Source organism: Myotis nattereri, assembly GCF_964212035.1.
Source record: "Myotis nattereri genome assembly, chromosome: 11".
In the NCBI taxonomy this organism is placed as follows: domain Eukaryota; kingdom Metazoa; phylum Chordata; class Mammalia; order Chiroptera; family Vespertilionidae; genus Myotis; species Myotis nattereri.
In genome coordinates this window covers 45074177-45097287 of record NC_138086.1, presented here as the reverse complement: position 1 = coordinate 45097287, position 23111 = coordinate 45074177, and the positions used below count along the sequence as shown (strand labels likewise).

Genomic DNA, 23111 nt, shown 5'->3' with positions numbered 1-23111 from the left:
ATCATACCACTCTGGTTAAATTTATTTGAAGTCCTTCACCTGTATGATCTAATAAAGGTGGTAGCAATCTTGCTAGGTTAGGAACAAAAGCATAAAAGATACAAGTGCCTGGAGGGATTATTAAGGTTCCCTAAAATGTCCTACTGAGCTGGGATATCATGTCCTCTTTGCCTGGAGGCCTAGGATCCCAAAATGGATGCCTGTTACGTGTTAATATGGTTCACTCGGCCACTGAGGCCCATCACATTTCTTAGACAAAGATGACATGAAACTCTTATCTCAGTTCAAGACTTATACTTAGGGAGAATTTGTTTACTTTGTATACTTGATAATGGCACAAAATTATTCTGAATTAAATAATCTATTATTGACCACAGAATATACATATTTCCAATTAAAGAAAATGAAAGTTTAAAAACTATAAAATAAATTTGTTATATAATTTTTCTTTTTTATTTTTATTTTTTTTTATTTTTTATTTTTTTAAAATATATTTTTATTGATTTTTTACAGAGAGGAAGGGAGAGAGATAGAGAGTTAGAAACATCGATGAGAGAGAAACATCGACCAGCTGCCTCCTGCACATCCCCCACTGGGGATATGCCCGCAACCCAGGCACATGCCCTTGACCGGAATCGAACCCGGGACCCCTCAGTCCGCAGGCCAACGCTCTATCCACTGAGCCAAACCGGTCTCGGCATAATTTTTCTTTTTTAAAATTAAATCTTTATTGTTCAGATTATTGCAGTTGTTCCTCTTTTTCCCCCCCATAACTCCCCTCCTCCCAGTTCCCGCCCCACCCTCCGCCCTCACTCCCCACCCACTGTCCTCATCCATAGGGTGCACGATTTTTGTCCAGTCTCTTCCCGCACCTCCCACATCCCTTCCCCCCTGAGAATTGTCAGTCCACTCCCTTTCTATGCCCCTGATTCTATATTATTTACCAGTTTATTCTGTTCATCAGATTTTTTATTCACTTGATTTTTAGATTCACTTGTTGATAGATGTGTATTTGTTGTTCATAATTTTTATCTTTACCTTTTTCTTCTTCTTTCTCTTCTTAAAGAACACCTTTCAGCATTTCATATAATACTGGTTTGGTGGTGATGAACTCCTTTAGCTTTTTCTTATCTGTGAAACTCTTTATCTGGCCTTCAATTCTGAATGATAGCTTTGCTGGGTAAAGTAATCTTGGTTGTAGGTTCTTGCTATTCATCACTTTGAATATTTCTTGCCACTCCCTTCTGGCCTGCATAGTTGCTATTGAGAAATCAGCTGACAGTCGTATGGGTACTCCCTTGTAGGTAACTAACTGTTTTTCTCTTGCTGCTTTTAAGATTCTCTTTGTCTTTTGCTCTTGGCATTTTAATTATGATGTGTCTTGGTGTGGTCCTCTTTGGATTCCTTTCGTTTGGGGTTTCTCAGCATCCTGGAGTTGTAAGTCTATTTCTTTCACCAGGTCGGGGAAGTTTTCTGTCATTATTTCTTCAAATAGGTTTTCAATATCTTGCTCTCTCTCTTCTTCTGGCACCCCTATAATTCGGATATTGGTATGCTTGAAGTTGTCCCAGAGGCTCCTTACACTACCTTCACATTTTTGGATTCTTTTTTCTTTTTGCTTTTCCGGTTGGCAATTTTTGCTTCTTCATATTTCAAATCTTTGATTTGATTCTAGGGATCCTTTAGTCTGCTGTTGGATCTCTGTATAACCTTCTTTATTTCAGTCAGTGTATGCTTAATTTCTAGTTGGTCCTTTTTCATATCCTCGAGGGTCTCACTAGATTTATGGAGGGTCTCACTAAATTTATTGGCGGTTTCTATAAAATTCTTGAAAAACCTTGTAACAGTGGTTCTGAACTCTATATCCAGTCATTTTCTTTCCTCCATTTCTGTCATTTGTGACCTGTTTCTTTGTCTCCGCATTTTTTATGCTTCCCTGTGTTGATAGAGTGGCTTTCTGTGGTAGGTGTCCTATAGGGCCCAGTGGCTCAGCCTCCCCAAATACCTGAGGTGGACACTCTTGGTGCATCCCTTTGTGGGCTTTGTGCACAGTCTTGTTGTAGTTAAGCCTTGATTGTTGTAGGTATCGCTGGGAGGAATTGACCAGCAGGCCAACTGGCTGTGAGAATCAGCTGTGGTTATGGTGGGAGAACTTCTGTGCTGGAGACACCCTTCTGGGGCAAGACTTGCTTCAGTGGGACTTTGGTGCTCACTGAGTCTGCCCCCTGAGTGTGTCCCTTATGGATCTGAGGAGTTGTAATCTGGATGGTCCCACTCTGACCACTGGGTACACTGGCTCTTGGATCTCTAAGGAGGTGCTAATTTAGCATCTGCCTGAGGCTACCCAGCAGGAGCTATGGAGAGATCTGCGGATGCCTCTTCTTTGTTTGGGGTTTGGAGGTGCCCAGATGAGGCCCACTGTGAAGCAATGCAAGCTGCTGTGGGGCCTTGGGCCTTCTTTTGGATGTTCTGGGTCTCTCTGACCCAGCTGCAGTTTGTTAGGTAATTTTCAGATTGCAAAGGGCCAGGTCATTCAAATGCAAAAGCCTCTGCGCACAGCGTGGGTGGTTCAGGGTCTCAGGGAATCAACAGGGTGGAGCAAACAGCTATGGCTGATCCTCAGTCCTGCCCTAAGTGGCCCCAGGTCTCAGTGTCCCGCGGTAATCGCTGCAAGCATCTCTGAGAGAAAGCCGCCCTCAATTTCTGCCCGATGCCAGACAGTCCAGTTTCTCTCCGTATGAGTCTGGGTCCCCATAGACTCGCCGGGAACTGGAGATCAGAGCAGTCGGGAGATTGTGACTCCCTCCTGATTGAGAAAGACAACCGCGTCTTCAGTTGCCAGCCCTTTCCGCGTGCTTCCATACCTCTGCACTTTACTTCCGCACCTCCTGAGTCTCAGTGTGCTTTTCTCTTTTCTTCTAGTTGTAGAATTTCCACTCAGCCAGCCTTCCTGTGGTTCTGGATGACATCCATTTTGTCTTTTAGTTGTATTTTTGAAGTGGTTGTTGGAGGCAGCAATTTTAGGTGTTTACCTATGCTGCCATCTTGGTTTCTCCCGTTATATAATTTTTCTGATGGAAAACTCACATGGTATTTTCTCAGGATGCAATAGGCTTTAAAAAATGTTGTCATAAAATTAAACTTATCTGAAAATTTCCAAGGATCCCTAAGGTCTTCAAGTAAGCATATGAAAAGGCTTTAGTTGGGATACTCCAAATGGTTTGAGAGTGTTAATGCTACAAAGATTAAGAGATTCTAAGATTTATAGGGAAAAAAGCTGCTAGCATTTATTGAGCACCAATTTTGTCAGTGACTTAAAGAGATGCTCTAATTTTGCCAGAACTCCCATGGTATCACCGTCCACATTTAGAAGATAACAAATTTCCTAAGATAACAAATTAAGGAAGAACACAGCCCAAGGTCTAACAAGTTACAGAGCTAGACCTTGCATTTAGGGGCCCCCAAACTTCAGGACTTGGCCTTTCCTGAGCTCCACTGCCTTTAAGGCAGCACAAAACACATACTTATTCTTGCCATTGACTCATTCAGTTTAATTAAAAAAAGAATAAGATGGAATTAACTTTACTGAAAAAATATAAATTCAACCTAAAAGTCTACTGGAGTTTGGCAATATTTTTTCAGAGTCTATATAAAGGCAAAAAGCTTACTTTTAAAGATAAAATTTTGAAAAAAAAAATAAAGATAAAATTTTGGCAGTTACCTGACAGTTACATATATGCAAAGTTTTAAAGTTTCACATCGTGTGGTAATTCTTTAGACTTGCAATAAGGTTTACATAAAAGCTTGGTCTTTCAATGTGCCAAAAACTTTAAATAAGAGAACAGTAAAAGAGAGTTAAATAATTTTTTAAAATTTTATTGACTCATAAAAAATGAATTTAAGAAGGAATTGTTATTGATACTTTCACAATTCTCAATCTCTGGAGAACAAAAGCTCAATAATTTAACTTATAAATATTCACATGTGAGGTGGCAAGCCTTCCTATTTTTTGCAAAGTGAATCTGTGTCAGTCATATTAGCAGGTCCAAATTAGTCAAGGACGAGTATTTCAAGATTCCTAACGTTACTATGAGCCAGAGGCTGCAAGATGATGCATGCACGATGGTGACTACACTGGTAAAGTTTTATTTTTGCTAAATTGTGTTTCTATCTTGAAATTCTAAAAGCTTCAGTGCTCTTTTTTTTTAATAACTGAAGCTTGTTTATTTCTCCTTTTACGTGGACATTTCCCCCAATATCCCTAAAGCTGTAATTAAAACAAAGAAATAATAAGCACAGATCAGGTAGAGAAAAGGTTCATAATCTGTTTTACGACAGCCATTTAATTAAGATATTACCACGGAGGGCGGGAATTTAAGTAGACCTAAAACCCTCATATCAGAGCTCTAAGCATAAATTGTTTTCTCAAGTCAATATTTTCTTGGATATATCTACCAATACAAAAGCCTCAAGGTGATTGCAAGTATCCTCAGCAACTGAAAAGAGAAAGTATCTGATTTAAATAAGCCACAGTCATTTCTGAATAATAACCAATTTCACTGTCTTTCAGTTGCAGATAACAAATGGGATACAAAGGATAAAAGATTCATTGCTTGTCCTGCCTCCTTCCAAGCACTGGATGGTATAAAAGAGCAAGGAAGGAGACAAAGTGTAGAGAACTGTTAAAACCATATAAAAATTCAGACTCAACACTGACGGTGGCAATTTAAATCTTAGAAAATAGCAGTATGATTAAGATTTTCACTCTGCCTTATTTTTTATTTGCGGCAATTACTATTTGTAGTGCTAGTATTGTAGACCTTCTATGTTTTAAAATGGTATATGACAACAAAGAAAAAACAAGAAGAGTGTGAAAATCTTAAGAGAAGCAGAAAGCAATTAATAAGCAAAGCATTTCTTACTGCATAAACATCACTAATGTTAAGTTTCCACCTTAGCAACTGATTGTAAACCAATTCTCTTGAGTTATCTCAATAACTTAAAAAACTAGATTCAGGCTGAAATAATATTACAACTAGAAATGCATTTCTAATAAGTGAAATTTGTATTTCTATTAATCAATATTTTCAAAAAATACATGCTATAAATTGGCCTTAATTCTGACTATTCAGTAATTAAAAATGATAAAGGGGAGATGCATTTAATAATGTGATCATAACCCAATACCATAAATAACTAAGATGCAGACTCTGCTGAGGCATTTTTATTATACAAGAAAAACACTGCTGACAATTTCAGGATTTAGAATAGAAAAAGGTGCAAATACAAGCAGGATTATACTAAGGAAAAATATAACAAAACAAGCCAAACCCCCACAAAACAATTACCTCAGGTGATGCAAATCCTAAATATTCCCAATCCCATGTTCCACCAGCAAAGCTACAAAGAAATTAGACATACCATTTGATTTATTACCAGTACTGCAAAGTACAAACAATCAGACCCTTGCCTTTTGAACATTAATTTTAATTCCTCTGCTTGGAACTTATTTAACCAAAGCAGATCAACTATAGAATATAATTAAATATAAATAATTTTAAATATAATTAAAATTATTACAACTATATTATTTCTTTTAAAGTCTAAGTTACTTTATGTTTGTGTAAAATGGTGGAAAAATAACAAAGTATTTTATGACTGCTTTCTGTTTTTAGGTTATAAATGTTTATGTAAAAACAGGGTCAAAGGAATTTCTAATGCTTGCAATTATTATGAATAAAAAATACTTCAACTTATAATGGCATTAGTAGTATAAGTATGTAAAACAACCAAAATTCAACTATTCTTTAAAGGATAAATATCACTTAAGTAACTTTACTAATATCAGATTTCTAATTTTTTCACAACCTCACCACAAAATACAAATAGGTCCATGACAAATTGGCAAGGCTTCCAAATTCTACAACATGTTTATGGCTATCATATCACTATACACATTACATATCTGAAATGACACATTAGAATACTCTGAATTATGAGTTCACTGAAGTGTGAAATTCACCAAGTCTAACTTGGTGAGAAACTACACAATGACAAACGAAAAATGAGGAAAATAGAAATAGTACTTGGGGGAAAATCACCAAAAAGAAGCTACCATATTTTAACCAGCTCTCCATATTTTAGGTATATAAACTCTAGTAGGATTAAAAAAAATCAACCTGCTGGTTTGTGGCTGGAGCTAGGGTGATTCCACAGTGTGCATCCCTTTTACCTGCGCCTGGGAGCTTCAGGTGAGTCTGCAGGAGCAACTCCCCGAGCCACGGAAGCCAGGAATTCCTGCCTCTTCTGCTGTACAAGGCATGCCGCCTTGATGATCTTGTGGCGGGGTGTGCGAAGGTAAGGCCTATTGACTTTTTGGGCAAGGTCTTCAGTGACCATTTCTAGGTCTGTCTATGGTAAGAAGAGAAAAAAAATTATAGACTGAGTGGATTAGTCAATAGCAAATCCAAAGTCTATCTGGTTTCTCTGTTAACTCTAAGTCTTTTGAAGTCAGAAATTAATCCAATCTTTGAAGTAACTGCATTTAACATATGTTTCCATTTTGCACATTATAGGAAACAGCACTCATGTGATAGGTGTTTATATAGATCATTAAGGAGTGAGTACACCAGGTGTGCACAAAGAATTTATAATATATCTATGTGAAAAAAACTAATAAATTTCAAGTCAAGTCACTATATATGCAGATGCATGATCTGTGGCACAGACTAACCGTAAATGCTGAAGGCAAGAGCCCTGTGATGCGGGTTTAGGTCTAGAAGAGGAATGTACAAGGAAGCTGGTCAGTCACTGAGGTATCAGCTGACTTAGGTGTTTTGTTTTTTAAAGTCCTGTAACTTTTTTAGTTGCACTCCTAAAATAAATTGGTAAATAACAACTTTCCCATTTAATATGTAATATGCTCCCCCCGCCCACCATTTTTGAAGATGAAATTCCTAATTATGTAATTAAGATTAGGCCAGATTTCACCTCAACTAATTTAAAACAAAGAAATAAACGTACTAAGAAATGTTTGCATAGCTCAGAACTGCCGAATGACGATTTAAACATAAAAAAAATTTCAATTTATTACTGTTTAAAAACCACCCTAAAATGAAAAAATTGATGACTAGTTACATCAAAAAAACTTAGTTAAGTGGTCAAAAATTTGCTTTTCATAATAACTACATTTAAATTTAATTTAAAAAAGATATCTTACTTGCATGAGTTCAAAAATTTCTTTCTTTGTGCTTTTAGGTTCTAAGAAGAATCCATAGGGATAAGAACACTTGAGGATACGCCGAGTTTTTAAGAGCACATGAACTGCATCTTCAATGAAAGTGGTATCTGGACAGCCTCCTTCAGCTATGAAGTAAACCAGGCAGGGTAAAAAAGTCTTCTGTAAATATGCTATTATAAAATTAATTACACAACTAAATTTTCCAAAGAAAAAAAAGAACCCCTAAGAAGAAACAGCTTGAAGTAGCTGAATAGTATTTATTGGAAGCAGACTAAAAGCCTACATAGGACTCTCATGTGTGACTTGTATGCATTTATAAATGGAACACCCGCACAAGCCCAGGAGCACGTGGCAGTCATGAAAGAGCACACACAAACTGATCCTGGATTCTGTTCTCACCCTGTTGGCAGCCAATCTAGCTTTAGGTCAACTCAGAGCTGCGATGCTTTACTAAGTTTTTTAGGTTATCCCTGGTGGAACTTTGCTGAATAAGAGTTAGAATAAATGTTTTGCTAAGAAAAAATAAAAGCCAAGTTATAGTCATGCCTATTATGAAAGGAGAAAAAGACGCAACACGAGAACAACTGAATAACTAATTGCTAGTAAACAGAAAACTCCAGGGAGAGAGATAAAGGGAGAGAGAGTGGGAAGAGGGAAAAAGAAAATCTAGCGTGGTATAATATTCTGGGAGACTGTTCCATCCCAAATTATTATACCACGCTAGCTTTTTCCTGAACTACAAATAAATTGAAATTAAGCAGAATTTATTTCATAAGTACTTTTGGATATAAGATCATTCTGTTCATCTGCAGAAAGAAATCACATGGGTATGTACACACACTCAAATACAGACCATCCCAAAATACCTGCCCTAGCATAGGGATCTGAACTAAGATGTAAAAAAATAAAAATAAAACAAACACCCCTGCTCATTATAAGTGAGAAGTGTGTGAAGTTTTGTTTCTCCTTTCTAATCCTGTATCTTTTAGTTCTCTTTCATATCTTATTCTGCTATTCTCTTTCATATCTTACTTTAGCCTGCAAAAGATTGAACAGAAAGAGTAATACACATCCACAGGTATTATATTGAGTGTTTAGTGTATGTTAAGTACTGTTCTAAGCATTAGGAATACATCAGTGATGAGACAGACAAAATTCCCTGCTGAACAACTGTAGAACCTGTGAGGGTTTTGCTTTTCAATTTGTACCATGGACTATACTTCAAGAGTTTGATATTGATGTGATATAGTTAGGTCACTGTAAAAGTCTAAGTACTAATAAGGAGACTGAGCTGCTAGTGACACATATGGTTACTGTCTTAATTAGGGAATTATTCTCATAAAAAGGGTGTTATATTCTAATGTGAGATATTACATTCTAATTCCATTTTTAGAAATGTTCTTTCTAAACTTCCATGTCAGGATCTGCAAGTTTGCCCTATCTCATGTCTTTGCTTTTTGAATCCAGTGTCTATTGCCCACCAGCGAGATAATTTCTCCCCAGTCTGTCCTTGATTTCCACTCCACTAGGCATTCGGCTAAATTTTCTCAAGACTCGTTGGGAATTCAGTCACAGATAATTGGATGGCATGCAGATCTTGCTCTTTTGACTAGGTCAGCAATGACTTTTAGGGCCCATCCACTTTTCTCAACATTTTAGAGCATCAGCAGTGGCACAGAGTAAGCAAAACCATGATGTGTGTTCATCTGCTAACAGCGTAGGCTGCATTATGAGGAGATGAGGTAAGCCAGGTGGAAAACCTAATCACAGAGGACTCAAATGCTAAGCAGCACTCTGGGTTTCAGAATACTCCAAATAGTACCAGAGTGAGCTAATGGAGATAAATATATTCCCTTAAGGGCCTTAACTTCCAATGAAGCGGTGGACTAATAAGCATCGAAGGCTATTTTACATTTATCATCCCACATGCCACTTATAACTTACTTTCTTTGAGAGCTCTACTCAATTGCTCCATCTTTTCTTTAGCTGTTTTAAGAAGGCGTTGTTCTAACTAAAGAAACAGAAATGAATAATTTATATCATTGTCTTTATTTATCCACAACAGTGTAAGTCTGCATTTGAAATGATTTGGGACATACCTGATAGCTATGCTCATGGTTTTTAAATCTCGTGTAATAATGCATAAATCTGTCAAGTTCCTGAAACCGTTTGTGTTTTTTCTCAGCCTAGGAAACAAAACTCCATAAGTGACTTTTATAAGTAAAAGTACTAGCTCTTAAAATTGCTTTTTTAAAAATCACTTCACAATTCTATTAATAATAGGTAGTGATTTATACAGATTTGTTTACTATTTTACTGAGAGAAAATAATAACCAATACATTTAAAGGCTCCCAGGACAAAGTCCTGCATTTGTGTTCCCTGTGACAAACCACTGAATCCACAATCCCAGAGTGTAAGGCAAAGATGTCTCTCAAGCCATATGTTTATCGTAATCTTCAATGTTTTATTACACATCTTATTGCTATGAATTGAATTGTGCTCCCCCACTCACCCAAAATTCATGTTGAAGCCCTAACCCCCAATGTGACTATTTGGAGAAAGGGCCTGTGAGGTGATAAAAGTTATTAGGTTATAATCCCATAGAGCTAGTGCCCTTATAAGAGGAAGAGACACCAGAACTCTCTCCACCATGTGAGGACAAAGCAAAAACAGAGTTGCCTGCAAGCCAGGAAGAGTCATCACCAGAAACTGAATTGGCAGGAATCTTGATCTTGTACTTTCTAGTTTCCAGAACTATGAGAAATACATTTCTGTGTTTAAGCCACCCAGTCTATGATATTTTATTTTGGCAGCCAAGCAGACTAAGATATTTATTATATGCTATAACATAATACTCTATTGTTGATATTATATTAAAATTGTTTTTGTCACAGGGATGTAATGTACACTACAGAAAATATAGTCAATAATATAATAACTCTGTATGGTGACAGATGGTTACTAGATTTACTGTGGTGATCACATCATATGGCATATATTAGTAACTATCAAATCACTATGTCGTATACCTGAAACTAATATAATATTGTATGTCAACTATACTTTAATACAAAAATTGTTTTTAAGTCATTACAGAGAGAGACTGAGACACATATGACTTTTCTTATCTTCAGTATAAAAAAAGGGGAAAAAAGCTCTTAAGTTTACAGAGCCATTTGTTTAAATAAAAGGGTACTCTAAAGTGTATTCAATTTAATACCTCATTACGATGAAGATGGGAAAAGGAGAAATGCAAAGCACTTGCAATGGTATTAAGTGGCTTAGCCAGAAGTGTTGGCTTAAACAGTTGTCTTTACCTCCACAGTCATTTCCTTGGATTGCTCCTCCACATGTTGAATGACTTCATAGCGAGTACATCTATAATAACCGCCTGTGGAAGAACTATGCTTTTTCCATTCTTCTAGGCAAATCCAGCAAAAGTCATACTTGCACTTCAAAAGAAAACATACATGCAAACATCTCTCCATGTTAATATGCATGTTATTTTCAAATTCTACCAATTTGTAGAGATTAAACAATCCTGCCTGTGTGACCAGAAATAAATCTTAAAGACATACCCTCTTTTTCACATTTCCTCTGAAGCCTTATCTGCACTCTGGAAAGATGTGGGGTTAGTTTAAGATTACTGTTTATACAAATAAGCTCAATGGAAGTCATGATATTATGGATAATCTCAAGGAATCTTTAAAAATATCAAAAAGAAAAAAAATCAATAGGATATTTTTTACAAATAATAAAAACATATACCAACAAACGTTTCATTTCTAAGTTCATGGTAATCTTACTTAGGTCTATAAAGCTTTACCAGTCTATTTGAAAACATCTGGTAACTGACAAATTGGTTTTGAAACTGAGAACAAGTTTAAAAGGTCTCTTAGTAGCACAGCTGATATAAAACCTGTTTCTCATTTTTTAGAAATTTTCAGTTTCCCAATTACTATACTTACTAGACAGTGCCAAAAAACTGAGCATTCCAGTATGAAAATGCATCCCCACCCTTTTGTATGCTTATGGGTTTTGAGTCAGAAAGATCTTCCCATTCCAAGGCTATGTTCTTTTTTGATACTTTAATAGTCTTTTTTTTTTTTTTTTAAATGTAAGACTTTGAGCTATTTATACGTTATCTGGGGATACAATATGAATTCAACTTCATTTTTTCCAGTTATCTTACTACCATTTTGAACAGTTCAGGTTAATCCACTGTTTGGAGATGCCTACTTTACCATATGCTAAATTCCCATTTATCTTTGTCTATTTTCTGGGCTTTCTTTCTTTTTCTTTTTCTTTTTTTTTTAAAATATATTTTATTGAGTTTTTACAAAGAGGAAGGGAAAGAGATAGTTAGAAACATATCGATGAGAGAGAAACACCGATCAGCTGCCTCCTGCACATCTCCTACTGGGGATGCGCCCGCAACCCAGGTACATGCCCTTGACCGGAATCGAACCTGGGACCCTTCAGTCCGCAGGCCGACGCTCTATCCACTGAGCCAAACCGGTTTCGGCTGGGCTTTCTTTCTATTCTGTTCCACTGATATGTAGATTCATGTGCTAGCACTGTGCTATTTTAATTATTGAGCTTTTATAATATCTCTTACTATTTGATAAGGCTAGTTCCTCCTCATTGTTCTTCTTCAGAGTTTTCCCAGCTATTCCTGCTTTGTTTTTCCATATGAACTTTTGCTTATCTAGATGCATAACAAAAAACCTGTTGGTATTTTTGTTGGAATCTTTCTATCCAAGAACTGCATCTTTTCATTTGTCATCTTTTGTGTCTTACAGATAGGGTTCTTAAAAATTTCTTCATTTAAAAAAATATTTTTTTCTTCATGTGTTTTACACTTTGTATATATTACTTAAGTTTCTAGATTAACGAGATCTTCTTTTTCAATATTTATTCTACTAGTATCTGGATGTGTGAAATAGGTGAAGGGATTAAGAAAAAAAATCCACACAAAAAACAACCCTCATAGACATAGACATCAGTATGGTAATAACCAGAGGAAGGGAGTAGGGGCAGGTAGAAGAGGGTACGGGGGGATAAACGGTGATGAAAGGAGACAGACTATGCAGGGTGAACACACAATACAATACATAGATGATGTATTATGGAACTGTATACATGAAACCTATTTAATTAATCAATATAACCCGGATAAATTAAAAAATATGTATTAAAATGTGTAAATGCAAAATCTAAATAGTCTCAAAAGGGTAACGAATAGAGTAATGAGTGTTTTAAAAATTAATAAATTTATTTTTATAGGGCCAAATTTCTCATTTAAAAAAATATTTAACAATTTGATTCCAGAAAGTAAAAGCTCTACTGAATCATTACTAACACTGGGGCATTAATAAAAGTGTATTATGATTTAGTCACTGTGTTAGAGCATGAATTCAATTACACATAAATTGTTTGTTGTCCCACTTTTACATTTAAAAAAAATTCCCAAAGTATAAAATTTTTCTGTAGCAAGCCCATTACTCTTTAGATGTCTTCTTCTATGTCCTAAGAAGTACTTATCAAGGGGAACATAGTAAATAATATTGTGATAAGCTTGCAAAGTGACAGATGATTACTAGACTTAGTGTGATCATATTGTAAGGTATATAAATGTTGAATCACTACGTTGTACATCTGAAACTAATACAACATTGTATGCCAACTATACTTATATTTAAAAAAACCAAACCGGCTAGGGCTAGGCTTTTATATATATAGATAAGCTTGTAAAAATCATTGAGTAACTACCATTATTTTAACACATTGTATGTGGGAAACGTATTTATACATTTTACGTATTTATACGTTCTACCAGTGTAGTAGAGCGCGGGACACGTATTAATACGTTTTTTATACACTAGCGGTAGAATGTGGGTAACGTATAAATACGTAAACTAAAGTTGTCGTAATTTTACTGAACGTTGCCACTTGTGCAAAAAATTAGCAAAAATGGCCCGCGCCACCTGTTAGCGCGCGATAAAAACTACCCGCAAACAATGTGTTAAAAGTCATGATAATAATGATCATCAGTTTCTAAGGTTGAAAATAAAATAATACTTAGAAGATATTAATATATTTTATTGGAATCTTAACTATTTGTATTTCTGTCACATCTATCTATCTATATAAAAGGCTAATATGCAAAGTGTCCCCTCGGGAGTTCAACCAGGAGTTTGATTGCCCCCTGATGTGCACTGACCACCAGGGGGCAGCGCGGAATGAAGGAAGGCCCTGATCGCTGGCCAGGCCTAGGGACCCTACCCATGCATGAATTTCGTGCACCGGGCCTCTAGTGTGTGTGTGTGTGTGTGTGTGTGTGTGTGTGTATAAATAATATATATGCCTAATATGCAAAGTGTCCCCTCAGGAGTTTGACCGACCGGGAGTTCGATCACTATGATGTGTGCTGACCACCAAGGGGTGGCATGGAATGAAGGAAGACCCTGGCAGCCACTAGGGACCCTACCCATGCACAAATTTCATGCACTGGGCCTCTAGTCCTAAATAATAGAAATCACACTGTCCTATCAATAATTTAAAATATTTTTATATTCATGGCACTTCCAATGACAAGAAAAAAATTGGACTATCATTATGATTTTTAAAAATGTTCATACATTTAGGCATAGGATAAAATATTGTTAACCTAATTCCAGAGTATTTGTTTTAAATATGGTAGTTTCTTTCTATGCAACTAAGTCAGGAGGGTAGCTGTCTAATAGTAATTATACATATTAATCATTTTTTAGTCAAGTAGGTCTTTGTTGGCATTTTCATTTTCAATTTAAGAATGAATTACTTATTTAATTAACAGTTTCATTAGCAGACCTAAAGTCTGCCCAATGCTTTGGGTACCTTTATTGTAGACATATCTTATATAAAGACAACAAGATTTAGATTTAGACTTATGGGGATTTCTGGGGCCTGGCTTGGGACTTGAGTCTAAGCTATGTGCTCCAAAACCAACCTTGCAAGAGATCTATACACAGTAGTATACTATCATTTAATACTACTATTTATACATAGACAAAACTCTCTCAGGACCCTCACTGGGAAGGTGATTGGCAGGGAAGGACTCAGGTGTTTCGGATCTTCTGGCCAAATACCACTGGATCCTTACTCTTATTTTTAACATTCACCATGAGCGTCAAATTTAGTAATATAAATCAATACTTAAGTTACTCAAAAAGAATGTAGAATGCAATCTCCTAGGATCCATCTAAAATCTAAAAACATTTTTATGTTTACAACAACCAATCAAATTGCCAATCAATTGCAAAACATTCACAATCCTCTTTAACTTCTTACCTTAGCACACTGCATGTGATTGCATCCCTCATTCTTCTGTATTGGAGATTTACAGTTAGCACAAGGCTTGGAGTTAGTTAACAACCAGAGACAGTTGGCAGCATCCTCATAAGCTTCACTAACTCCCACAACTTTAGGATATTAAGCACAAACACAAAGATAAATGATTTAATATAGAACTGCAAGGGAAAACTCCCGAGTGTTCTTTGTGGGTTGCCTCTCAATTTTAAACACAGATTTATTTTCCCACTAGGCTCTATGGCAAAACTTTTAAACTGCCTCATTTTAAATAGCATGACTATAGGATAAGGAGCTGTGTTCCAAAAGCTCTATTTAGGAAATCTGACTTAAAAGAGATTTCTCCCTAAAGCTGTGTTTGAATAAACTGGGGAAGAAATATATCTAAAGTTAAAAGAAAGCATTATGTTATTCTCTGTTTAAAATAATTATTGCATCAGAGAAAATATAGAAAGAATGGTTACTTTCGACAATAATTTCTGAAATAGGCCAGTTGTCAATATAATTGCCATAAAGTCTTCCTCACAGTAAAAAACATGAAAATTATATTGAAATATTAACATCACTTTACCCATGATTATTTTAGATGAGCTAAAAACAAACCCAATGTGACATGTCTAAAACTAAACTTACCATTGACCCCCAAATCGCTTCTTTCTCTATCTCCTACTCTGGTAAAGATAAGATCATCTACTCAAGTCAATCCAGGAAGAGCATGATCTTGGACACACCCTTCTCTTTCCTTAACCCACCATGTCCCATTGATTCTACCTCTTTTTCATACCCGTTCCTCTCCATTTCCAATTTTATTGCTTTAGTGAGGGTCCTCCACACTTCCTGCCTAGACAATTAAAACACAGACAACCAACTTATCTCTCCAGCTCCTTCTCCCTGCTCCCACCCCCCACAATACAGCCTGCACAGTAATCTCTAATTACTACGGACTACAAAATAAAACCAAATTGCTTTAACAAAGAATATAAAACCCTTTATGATTTAGCCACTGTCTACCTGGCAAACTTCTCCCACATTCTGTCCCCACACAAATCTATGTTCTTCATCATCTTAAACTCAATTTATTCTACTAAATTTGAGATCTGGAGGCCAGGGCAGGGTGGAGAGGGCCAATGGAGAAAGAAAGGGGACATCTGTAGTATTTTCAACATTAAAGATAAATTTGAAAAAAACAAACCTGCAATCTTAAAGGAATGCCATGCTTTTAAAATATTCTAAATTTGACATTTTACATTCTATAAACTTTCCCCCCACAGTGGAGAGTTAGGGGCTAGAGGCAGTTAATTAAATGCACAATTAAAAACTTATTTTTTCCTTCAAGAAATGTCAATAATCAAGTTTGTTCTGTTTTCTAGCTCTATGAGCTCAGAGAAGCCCTATGTTTTCTTACTGAAAGAGGTGTCAGAAAATCACTTTGGAATCACTCAAAGTGGCCCGTCCAATCAAGGCTCTGATTATATGCAGACACTCTCAGAAAGGTGGGGTAAGGGATTAGTTCTAATGTTAAAAGCAGCGGAGAAATCAGATGTTTTGAATACTGATGTTTAAAAGAAAAACTTACCCAACCTCCAGATGTAAATCCCTGGAAAGGGAAGGAGGCAAAGGTTTGAGCTGACTGAGCCCTCCCTCGGAAATGGCTATGCATATGAACTGGAAGAGCTGGGATGAGGAGCAGCACTCTGATGGAGCCCAGCAGTGGAGGAGGGGGCCACCTTGCCACAAGAAACCCTTGTTTGTGCCAACAATAGCACAGCATCTACTGCTGGACTGTAAAGTACTGGTTTTCAATTCCACACAGCAAAAAACAAACAACAGCAACAGCAGCAATGAACTGATCACACTCCACTCCAGTTCAAAACCCATTGGTAGATGATGGTTTGATTAGGGTGTTGGAATGAACTATACTCATGGCCAATAAGATCAAACTGGAAAGGTAATGCTGTTTACAAAGGGTATAGTTATAAAACTAATTACTAAGTACAAATATCTAATTTTTGTTTACATGTAGTGGCCTTTCTCCTCCCTTCAGCATCAACACTATTTTTAGCTCAGAGATTCTCACATGTTCTTATGACCTTATTGTCCATTGTTACAATAAATAAAGCACAAAGCCATTAAAACAAAGTAGCTGTGTGGCCTGCAATATAACAGTGTTTTCTCTCCCACCCTTGGAGAGAATGCTAGTTCCTAAATGCATTTTAGTAGATTGCATGAAGTAAGTCATGTTCAGAAAATGACCACTATTACAACAAAAACTTGTGCTGAAAAAAAGAAATGCCTTCACTTCCAGTTCTCTGAACACGCTTATTTCATACATCTGCCCTTTATACATACTGTTCTTCATACCTGCAATACCTTACCTCCCTTCAATCTACCTGATGAGTCGTCTTCGCTCGTACTGACTTCCATACTCTTCCCTTTACTTCAGTTATATGTCTATGTATCTCGATCTTCTTTCCTTTATAATCTCGTGTGCTTAGGTCTCTTTCTAAGAAATATTAACTTCATTTAATAAAATATTTGAGAATAACAGAATCTAAGACCTATTAGTAGGGTCAATATGTATGAAAGTGAAAACAAAGTTCTTTTTAAAGACTGAATTCTTAAAAAGACAATTTGAATTCCATTCAATAACCATTTATTATGTACTATGAAAAAACTGATTTGACAATCTTATTTATTTACTTATATTTGTTAATCTTCACCTGAGGATATTTTTTCCATTGAATTTTAGAAAGAGGGAGGGAAGGAGGGAGAGGGGGTAAAGAGAGAGAAAGAGAGAGAGAGAGAAAGATTAATTGGTTGCCTACTGAATGTACCCTAACTAGAGCCGGGATTGAATCCACAACCTAGGTATGTGCCCTTGACTGGGAATTGAACCTGGGAACCTTTGGTGTGCCAGCTGATACTCTAACCATGAACCACACCAGCCAGGGCTGATCTGACAATTTTATAAATAACCATTATTTCTCAGAAAATATTCCTGCTTCTTGCTTTGATTTAGACATACTAGAGCGGTGGTTCTCAACCTTCCTAATGCCGTGACCCTTTAATACAGTTCCTCATGTTGTGGTGACCCCCAATTTCATTGTTACAAATTGAGCATAATTAAAGCACAGGATTAATCACAAAACAATATGTAATTATATATGTTTTCCGATGGTCTTAGGCGACCCCTGTGAAAGGGTCGTTCGACCCCCAAAGGGGTCGAGACCCACAGGTTGAGAACCGCTGTACTAGAGGCAGTTTCAGAACTTAAAAATAGTACCTGAACTTTTATGTGGAATTAATTCTTTAAACTGATCTATTTTCTAATACTTTTTTTCATGAATTAAATTTTGTTGCTCCTTTTGAGTCTCATAATTCAATGACTATGGAACACTGGGCATAAGGGAGAATCTTTCCCATGAATCTACAAGTTTGATGGAAAATGTTTATGCCAGATATGAGATCATGAGCCAAAGTAATATATAAAGTCCATGGTGTATTTAATCATACTTTTCTTTTTTTAAATATAATGATGTCTACTTAAGTATTATACTTGGCTTATTACTATTTGCTTTAAGCTTCAACCTAATTTTTTTTTTTGTTAATCCTCACCTAAAGGTATTTTTTCCATTTATTTATTTTTTTCTAGAGAGAGGAGAGGGGAGGGGAAAAAGAGGGAGAGAGGAAGGTAGGGGAGGAAGGGAGGGAGGGAGGGAGAGAGAGAGGGAGGGAGGGAGGGAGAGAGAGAGAAACTGGTGTGAGAGAGACACACTGGTTGGTTGCCTCCCGCAAGTGCCCTGACTGGGGCCAGGGTTTGAACCTGTAACCCAAGTATGTGCCCTTGACCAGGAATCGAAACCATAATCCTTTGGTGCTTGGTCCGATGTTCTGAACACTGAGCCACATCAGTCAGGGCTCAATTTCATACATTTAAGTGGCCATTATAATAACTGACTAGTCAACATTTTTCGGTGGGAGAAAAGTGAGAAAACTCTTGTGTTTTTCCCAGCAGCTGGGAACATTCTCTGCAGCCTTGGCTTTGTCTCTTCTGGTAGACACTTCATAGGTATCCTCACTCTCTTGCCTACTATCCAATTTTCTATAGTTTCTCCATGTCTCGGAATTAAAACCCTATTTGGAACTTTTTGAGTGTGATCTTCAGTTTTTAATTTGAGGTCTCCCTATCTCTGGCCACCAGAAGTAAACATGTATACACCATGTATATCATTTCCTAGTTCTATTACATTTCCTTCCTCATTACCAGCATCACTTTCACGTGTAAAGGTAGTCGGTCACAGTGCCACCAATAACCTGGACTTACTGGCCTGGCCGTTCTTCCTCTCCTTCCCTTGTAAAGCTTGTTAGTGGATATGGAGTAATTGATCCAACTTTAGAATTTTAAAGGATAACTGAAAATAATCACCCATTTCAAAATATTTGTTTTACATCTCAAATCAGACACTTCTGGCTACTTACTATTAAAGAATCAAATAATATATTGTACTAATTATTTCCTGTGATATATTAACTCTTTTGGCAACGAGTAAGTACCCTCCCTCACTTTTCAACTTAGTATGACATCTTAACTCTCCTGCATACACTTCTCCTCTCTCGTCGGCATTGCCTCTGTCTTGTTCAAGCCCTCGAATCCTCTTGGACATTCTGAAGTTGTCTCAGAAACAGCTTTCTTACCTAATGTTTCAATAGTCTTTAATCCCTCATCCACACCTCTGCCCAAGTGATCTAAGCAAGCATCTTCAGTTATCAGTCTCCTATTCAAAACCCCTTCTTCTCTCCTTCAGTCTACCCTTCCCTGTCATCTATCTTGATAAAAATATCTCTGATAATGCCACTTCCCTACTTTAAAAAAATGCTTTCTATGGCTTCTGTTACTAGGATAAATTTGGCAAGAACCCTAGCAATATGGTAACACCTACTTTCTCAGTGTTTCGGGATAAAGCCAGACCTTCCAGGATTGCTTATAACTCACCCAGACACCTGATTCACATTTCTGTCTGTGCAGTTTGATCCCTCAATGTGCCTTCCTTTGCACTGGCTGTACTGAATTGTCTGTAGTCCTGGACTATGCCACGCTGCTTCGCATTCCTCCTTCAGCCTATGCCTGGAATGCCCTTCCAATTCTGGTCTCTGTGAAGGGCATCTACCTGCTTTCAAGATGCAGCTTATGCATCAATTCTTTTATAAACTTTTTCTAATTCTCTCCTTGGAGATAACACAACTAATCTCCTTTTATCCCTCTCCCCATCCTCACAATGTATTGCAGGTACACTGTTCCCTTACAGCATTTATAATACTCTTTTTCCCCCTTAGTTTTGTATATAGCTGTCTCCATCTCTAAAATGTACATTTCAAAAATAAAAGTAAAATGAAATGTACATTTCAAGAGCATAGAGGGCATCTTATTTCTGTATTCTAACAAAGTAGCAGAAAAAAATGTTAAATAAACAATGAAGATACCATTCAAAAGTTAACAAGTTTCTCCTAAGTTTTCTGAGCTGCAGGCAACTTCTACTACATCTCTAACATATGTCCTGAAAGTACAAGTTCAAAATGTCCACAGCAAAACTCATTATTTTCCCCTGAATGTAACTCCCTTATTTCAAGTTCCTAAGTTAACTAATGGTATCATGATCCACCATCTGATCCAAAGTAAAAATTCACTGCCCTACTTCTGGTCTCTCTCCTTTAGTCTACTCTTCCTAGTTGTCTATCTTGATAAAAGTATTTCTGATAATGCCACATCCCTATTTAAAAAAATGTATTCTATGGCTTATTCTGTTATTAGGATAAATTCAGACAATTTGGCAAGAACCCTCACAATCTGGAAACACCCACCTTTCAAGCCTCATCTCTTGCAATCTTCTCCCATGGACCTTAACTTTAAGCTTCTTAGATATGTATAAAAAAATGTAGGTATGTGGACAATAGCAAGCCACCTCTAATAGAAACATAGATGTCAGAAGCAAGAAAAGAAAGCAAATCTAATTGTGTTGTCATGTTTAAAGGTGTTGTAGGTAATGGTACTAATCTATTTATAGAACTCATACACTCTTTGAAGGACAACATCATTTTTAACATGTACTTTGCTCATTAATAAGTGTAAATTACTGAGTAAATTCTTAGTCCTAATTTGCAGTTCCTCAAACTAACTCCATTATCTAAAAAGCAAAGAAAACCCCTCTAAATTAATTTTCATCTATATTAATTTCAAAGAAAATAGTTGTATAAAACACTTCAGAAGATAAAAGTTGTTATAAAACATATATATTTACTTGTTAAATGCAAGAATTGCTATTAGGAAGGCTAATTCAAACCCATTCTATTTACCAGGCCTGTGCCCTGTGTCACTCAATAAAATGTGTTAATTTCCTCATTTGTAAAATGGGATTACTAATATTAATCTCACCAATTTCTGTGAGAATTGAGATAATGTATTTATAGCAGTCTCAATAAAAATCATTATTGACATGCCATTTAATAAGTCCACAGAAACACAGTAGCAAGAAATCTACTTGTCTTCTCCACTGGAAGCTTCCAGGGAAATAAGAAGCTTCCTCTCACTACAGATCATACATTTCTCCCCATAAAGTACAGAGTTAGTTAGCCTAACCCAGGATAACAGGGAAGGCTGTAGGAAGAGCCTTAACGAGACCCCTGTTTACCCTGCCTATCTTAGGTTGGAAAACAAGTCAGCTAGAAACATGGAACCTGCCTATGAGTCCCTCTTGCAAATTCTGTCATCTCCAAAAGGATGCTGATTAGAGGGGTGATGTTAACAGGGGAACCCTAGCATGAACAAACTTGAAAACTTCTTAAATGAAGAACTATGACCACATTATCTTTTGTATGCGATCAGAAAATATGTAGCATAGCTATCTAAAAATTCAGCTTACGTTCTTCTGGTTTCATTTCAGTTATCTTTTGTAGCCAATTTTTCCATGTTTGGCAGTCACAAGGCTCATGTGCTTCACCAAGGCACTCCCTAAAAAGGAAAACATAGAAATGGCAATTTACAAAATATTCTTCATCAACATCAGGTAAAAGAATAGGTGGAAAGTAACTCTTCCAATTTTGAAGTTGAGAAAACTGAGGCATGGAATTAGATATATTAGAATTCTTTTAGTACATATCAAAGTCAACTCTGCTGTCCTAAAATGTAAGGGATATCTGTAATAACTGTTAATTTTAAATTGGCACGTATACTACCATTCACTAGTGCTAGAAATATTCCACAGAACTAGGAACAGTGTTTCCATATGGTGCTTGAGAATGTATGTAGATATACAGAATCTGTATTCCTCATGATTCATTTACAAAACAAAAATTAAGGTATAGAATAGCCTTATATATCTGCAGTACCTAAAACAAAACAAATGAAGTCAGTGAAATAAATTATTTCCATTAAGTTTAAGATTTTCACCCCCTGGAAATTAATTAGTGTATTCAATATTTTTCCCCCTAGTAAAATCAATACCAGTATGACTAGCTCTGCTCTTAGAACAGTTTCTGACAGGACCCAGAAAATAATCACAGGGGTCTGAAAATATAAATGCTACTTCTTCAAAAGTCCACAACTATTTATCACTATGCTTGATTCTCTGAAGTTGTGCTGCATTAGACAGTAGCAGCTGGTTTCCTTTTCTAGAACCTCACAGGACAGACCTGCTACTTCCTCAGGTGCTAGCCCCAGCAGTGGGATCTCTTCTGGATGCTATAACTGATTGGCACAGTTTCCACTAGTTCTCAATGCAATGCTAAGAGTGGGTATAAAAAGGAGAAGCTAGAGCAAGGGCCACAAATTAGAGAGAGCTAGAGGCTGCCACTTAATACTATTATAGATCTTTGAAAACGAAGGCATCTGAAAAATAAGGCTGAACTTCTTCAAGTCTGGTAATAACAATGATACTGACTGATAGGTGACTGATGATCTGGATTATCAGTGTGTAGGAAGTGAAGTTCTTCTGAGAGAAGTAATGAAGATACTGGAATATTCTCAGGTACTTGAAACCTAAATTCCTGAAGAAAGTTTTAATCAAAACACCAATGATTGATGACAAGTATTCTGACAGACCTGGTACCTATTGTTGAGACTGCACCTCAAAATGTCACTAAAAACAAGTGAATGGGAAGGGGAATTTTGGCACACAGTCCACTGAAATTAATACAGTGGGTTCATTTAGGGGAAAAAGTGCCTGGTAAGAAATTATAAAGAAAAAAAATTGTTGTCTAATCTAAAATTCTTAACCCTATCCAAATATGAAGGTTAACTAATTTCAAGAGACCAAGGGATGGTTCTTTCCTTGAAAATGTGTCAACATGCACAACCATTGGCAGAAAAATAAAAAAAGGCGGAAAGTGAAAATGGCATTCAGCGTTGGTCTTGCAGCAGGCCACTGTATAAGCAGCATGCACTGGAGCAGCGGGAGTGGCGCTGCTTTTACTACATGTTGGTGCTGTTTTATGTGGTACTTGGTATGATTTTTTTTTTTTTTTTAA

At 36.6% G+C, this 23111-nt stretch overlaps 1 protein-coding gene across 1 annotated transcript in view; it reads right to left on the bottom strand.

The window, feature by feature from the left end:
• The window catches only part of ANKIB1 (ankyrin repeat and IBR domain containing 1), a 123002-nt gene that overhangs the window by 5546 nt on the left and 94345 nt on the right, over positions 1 to 23111 (bottom strand). The window contains exons 10-17 of the mRNA XM_081102338.1: positions 21509 to 21597; positions 14574 to 14704; positions 10559 to 10693; positions 9340 to 9426; positions 9185 to 9251; positions 7220 to 7365; positions 6233 to 6411; positions 5349 to 5400 (exon numbers count right to left, since the gene is read on the bottom strand). Coding sequence (XP_080958464.1) covers positions 5349 to 5400; positions 6233 to 6411; positions 7220 to 7365; positions 9185 to 9251; positions 9340 to 9426; positions 10559 to 10693; positions 14574 to 14704; positions 21509 to 21597 — 886 coding nt within the window. The remainder of the gene's footprint in view (positions 1 to 5348; positions 5401 to 6232; positions 6412 to 7219; positions 7366 to 9184; positions 9252 to 9339; positions 9427 to 10558; positions 10694 to 14573; positions 14705 to 21508; positions 21598 to 23111) is intronic.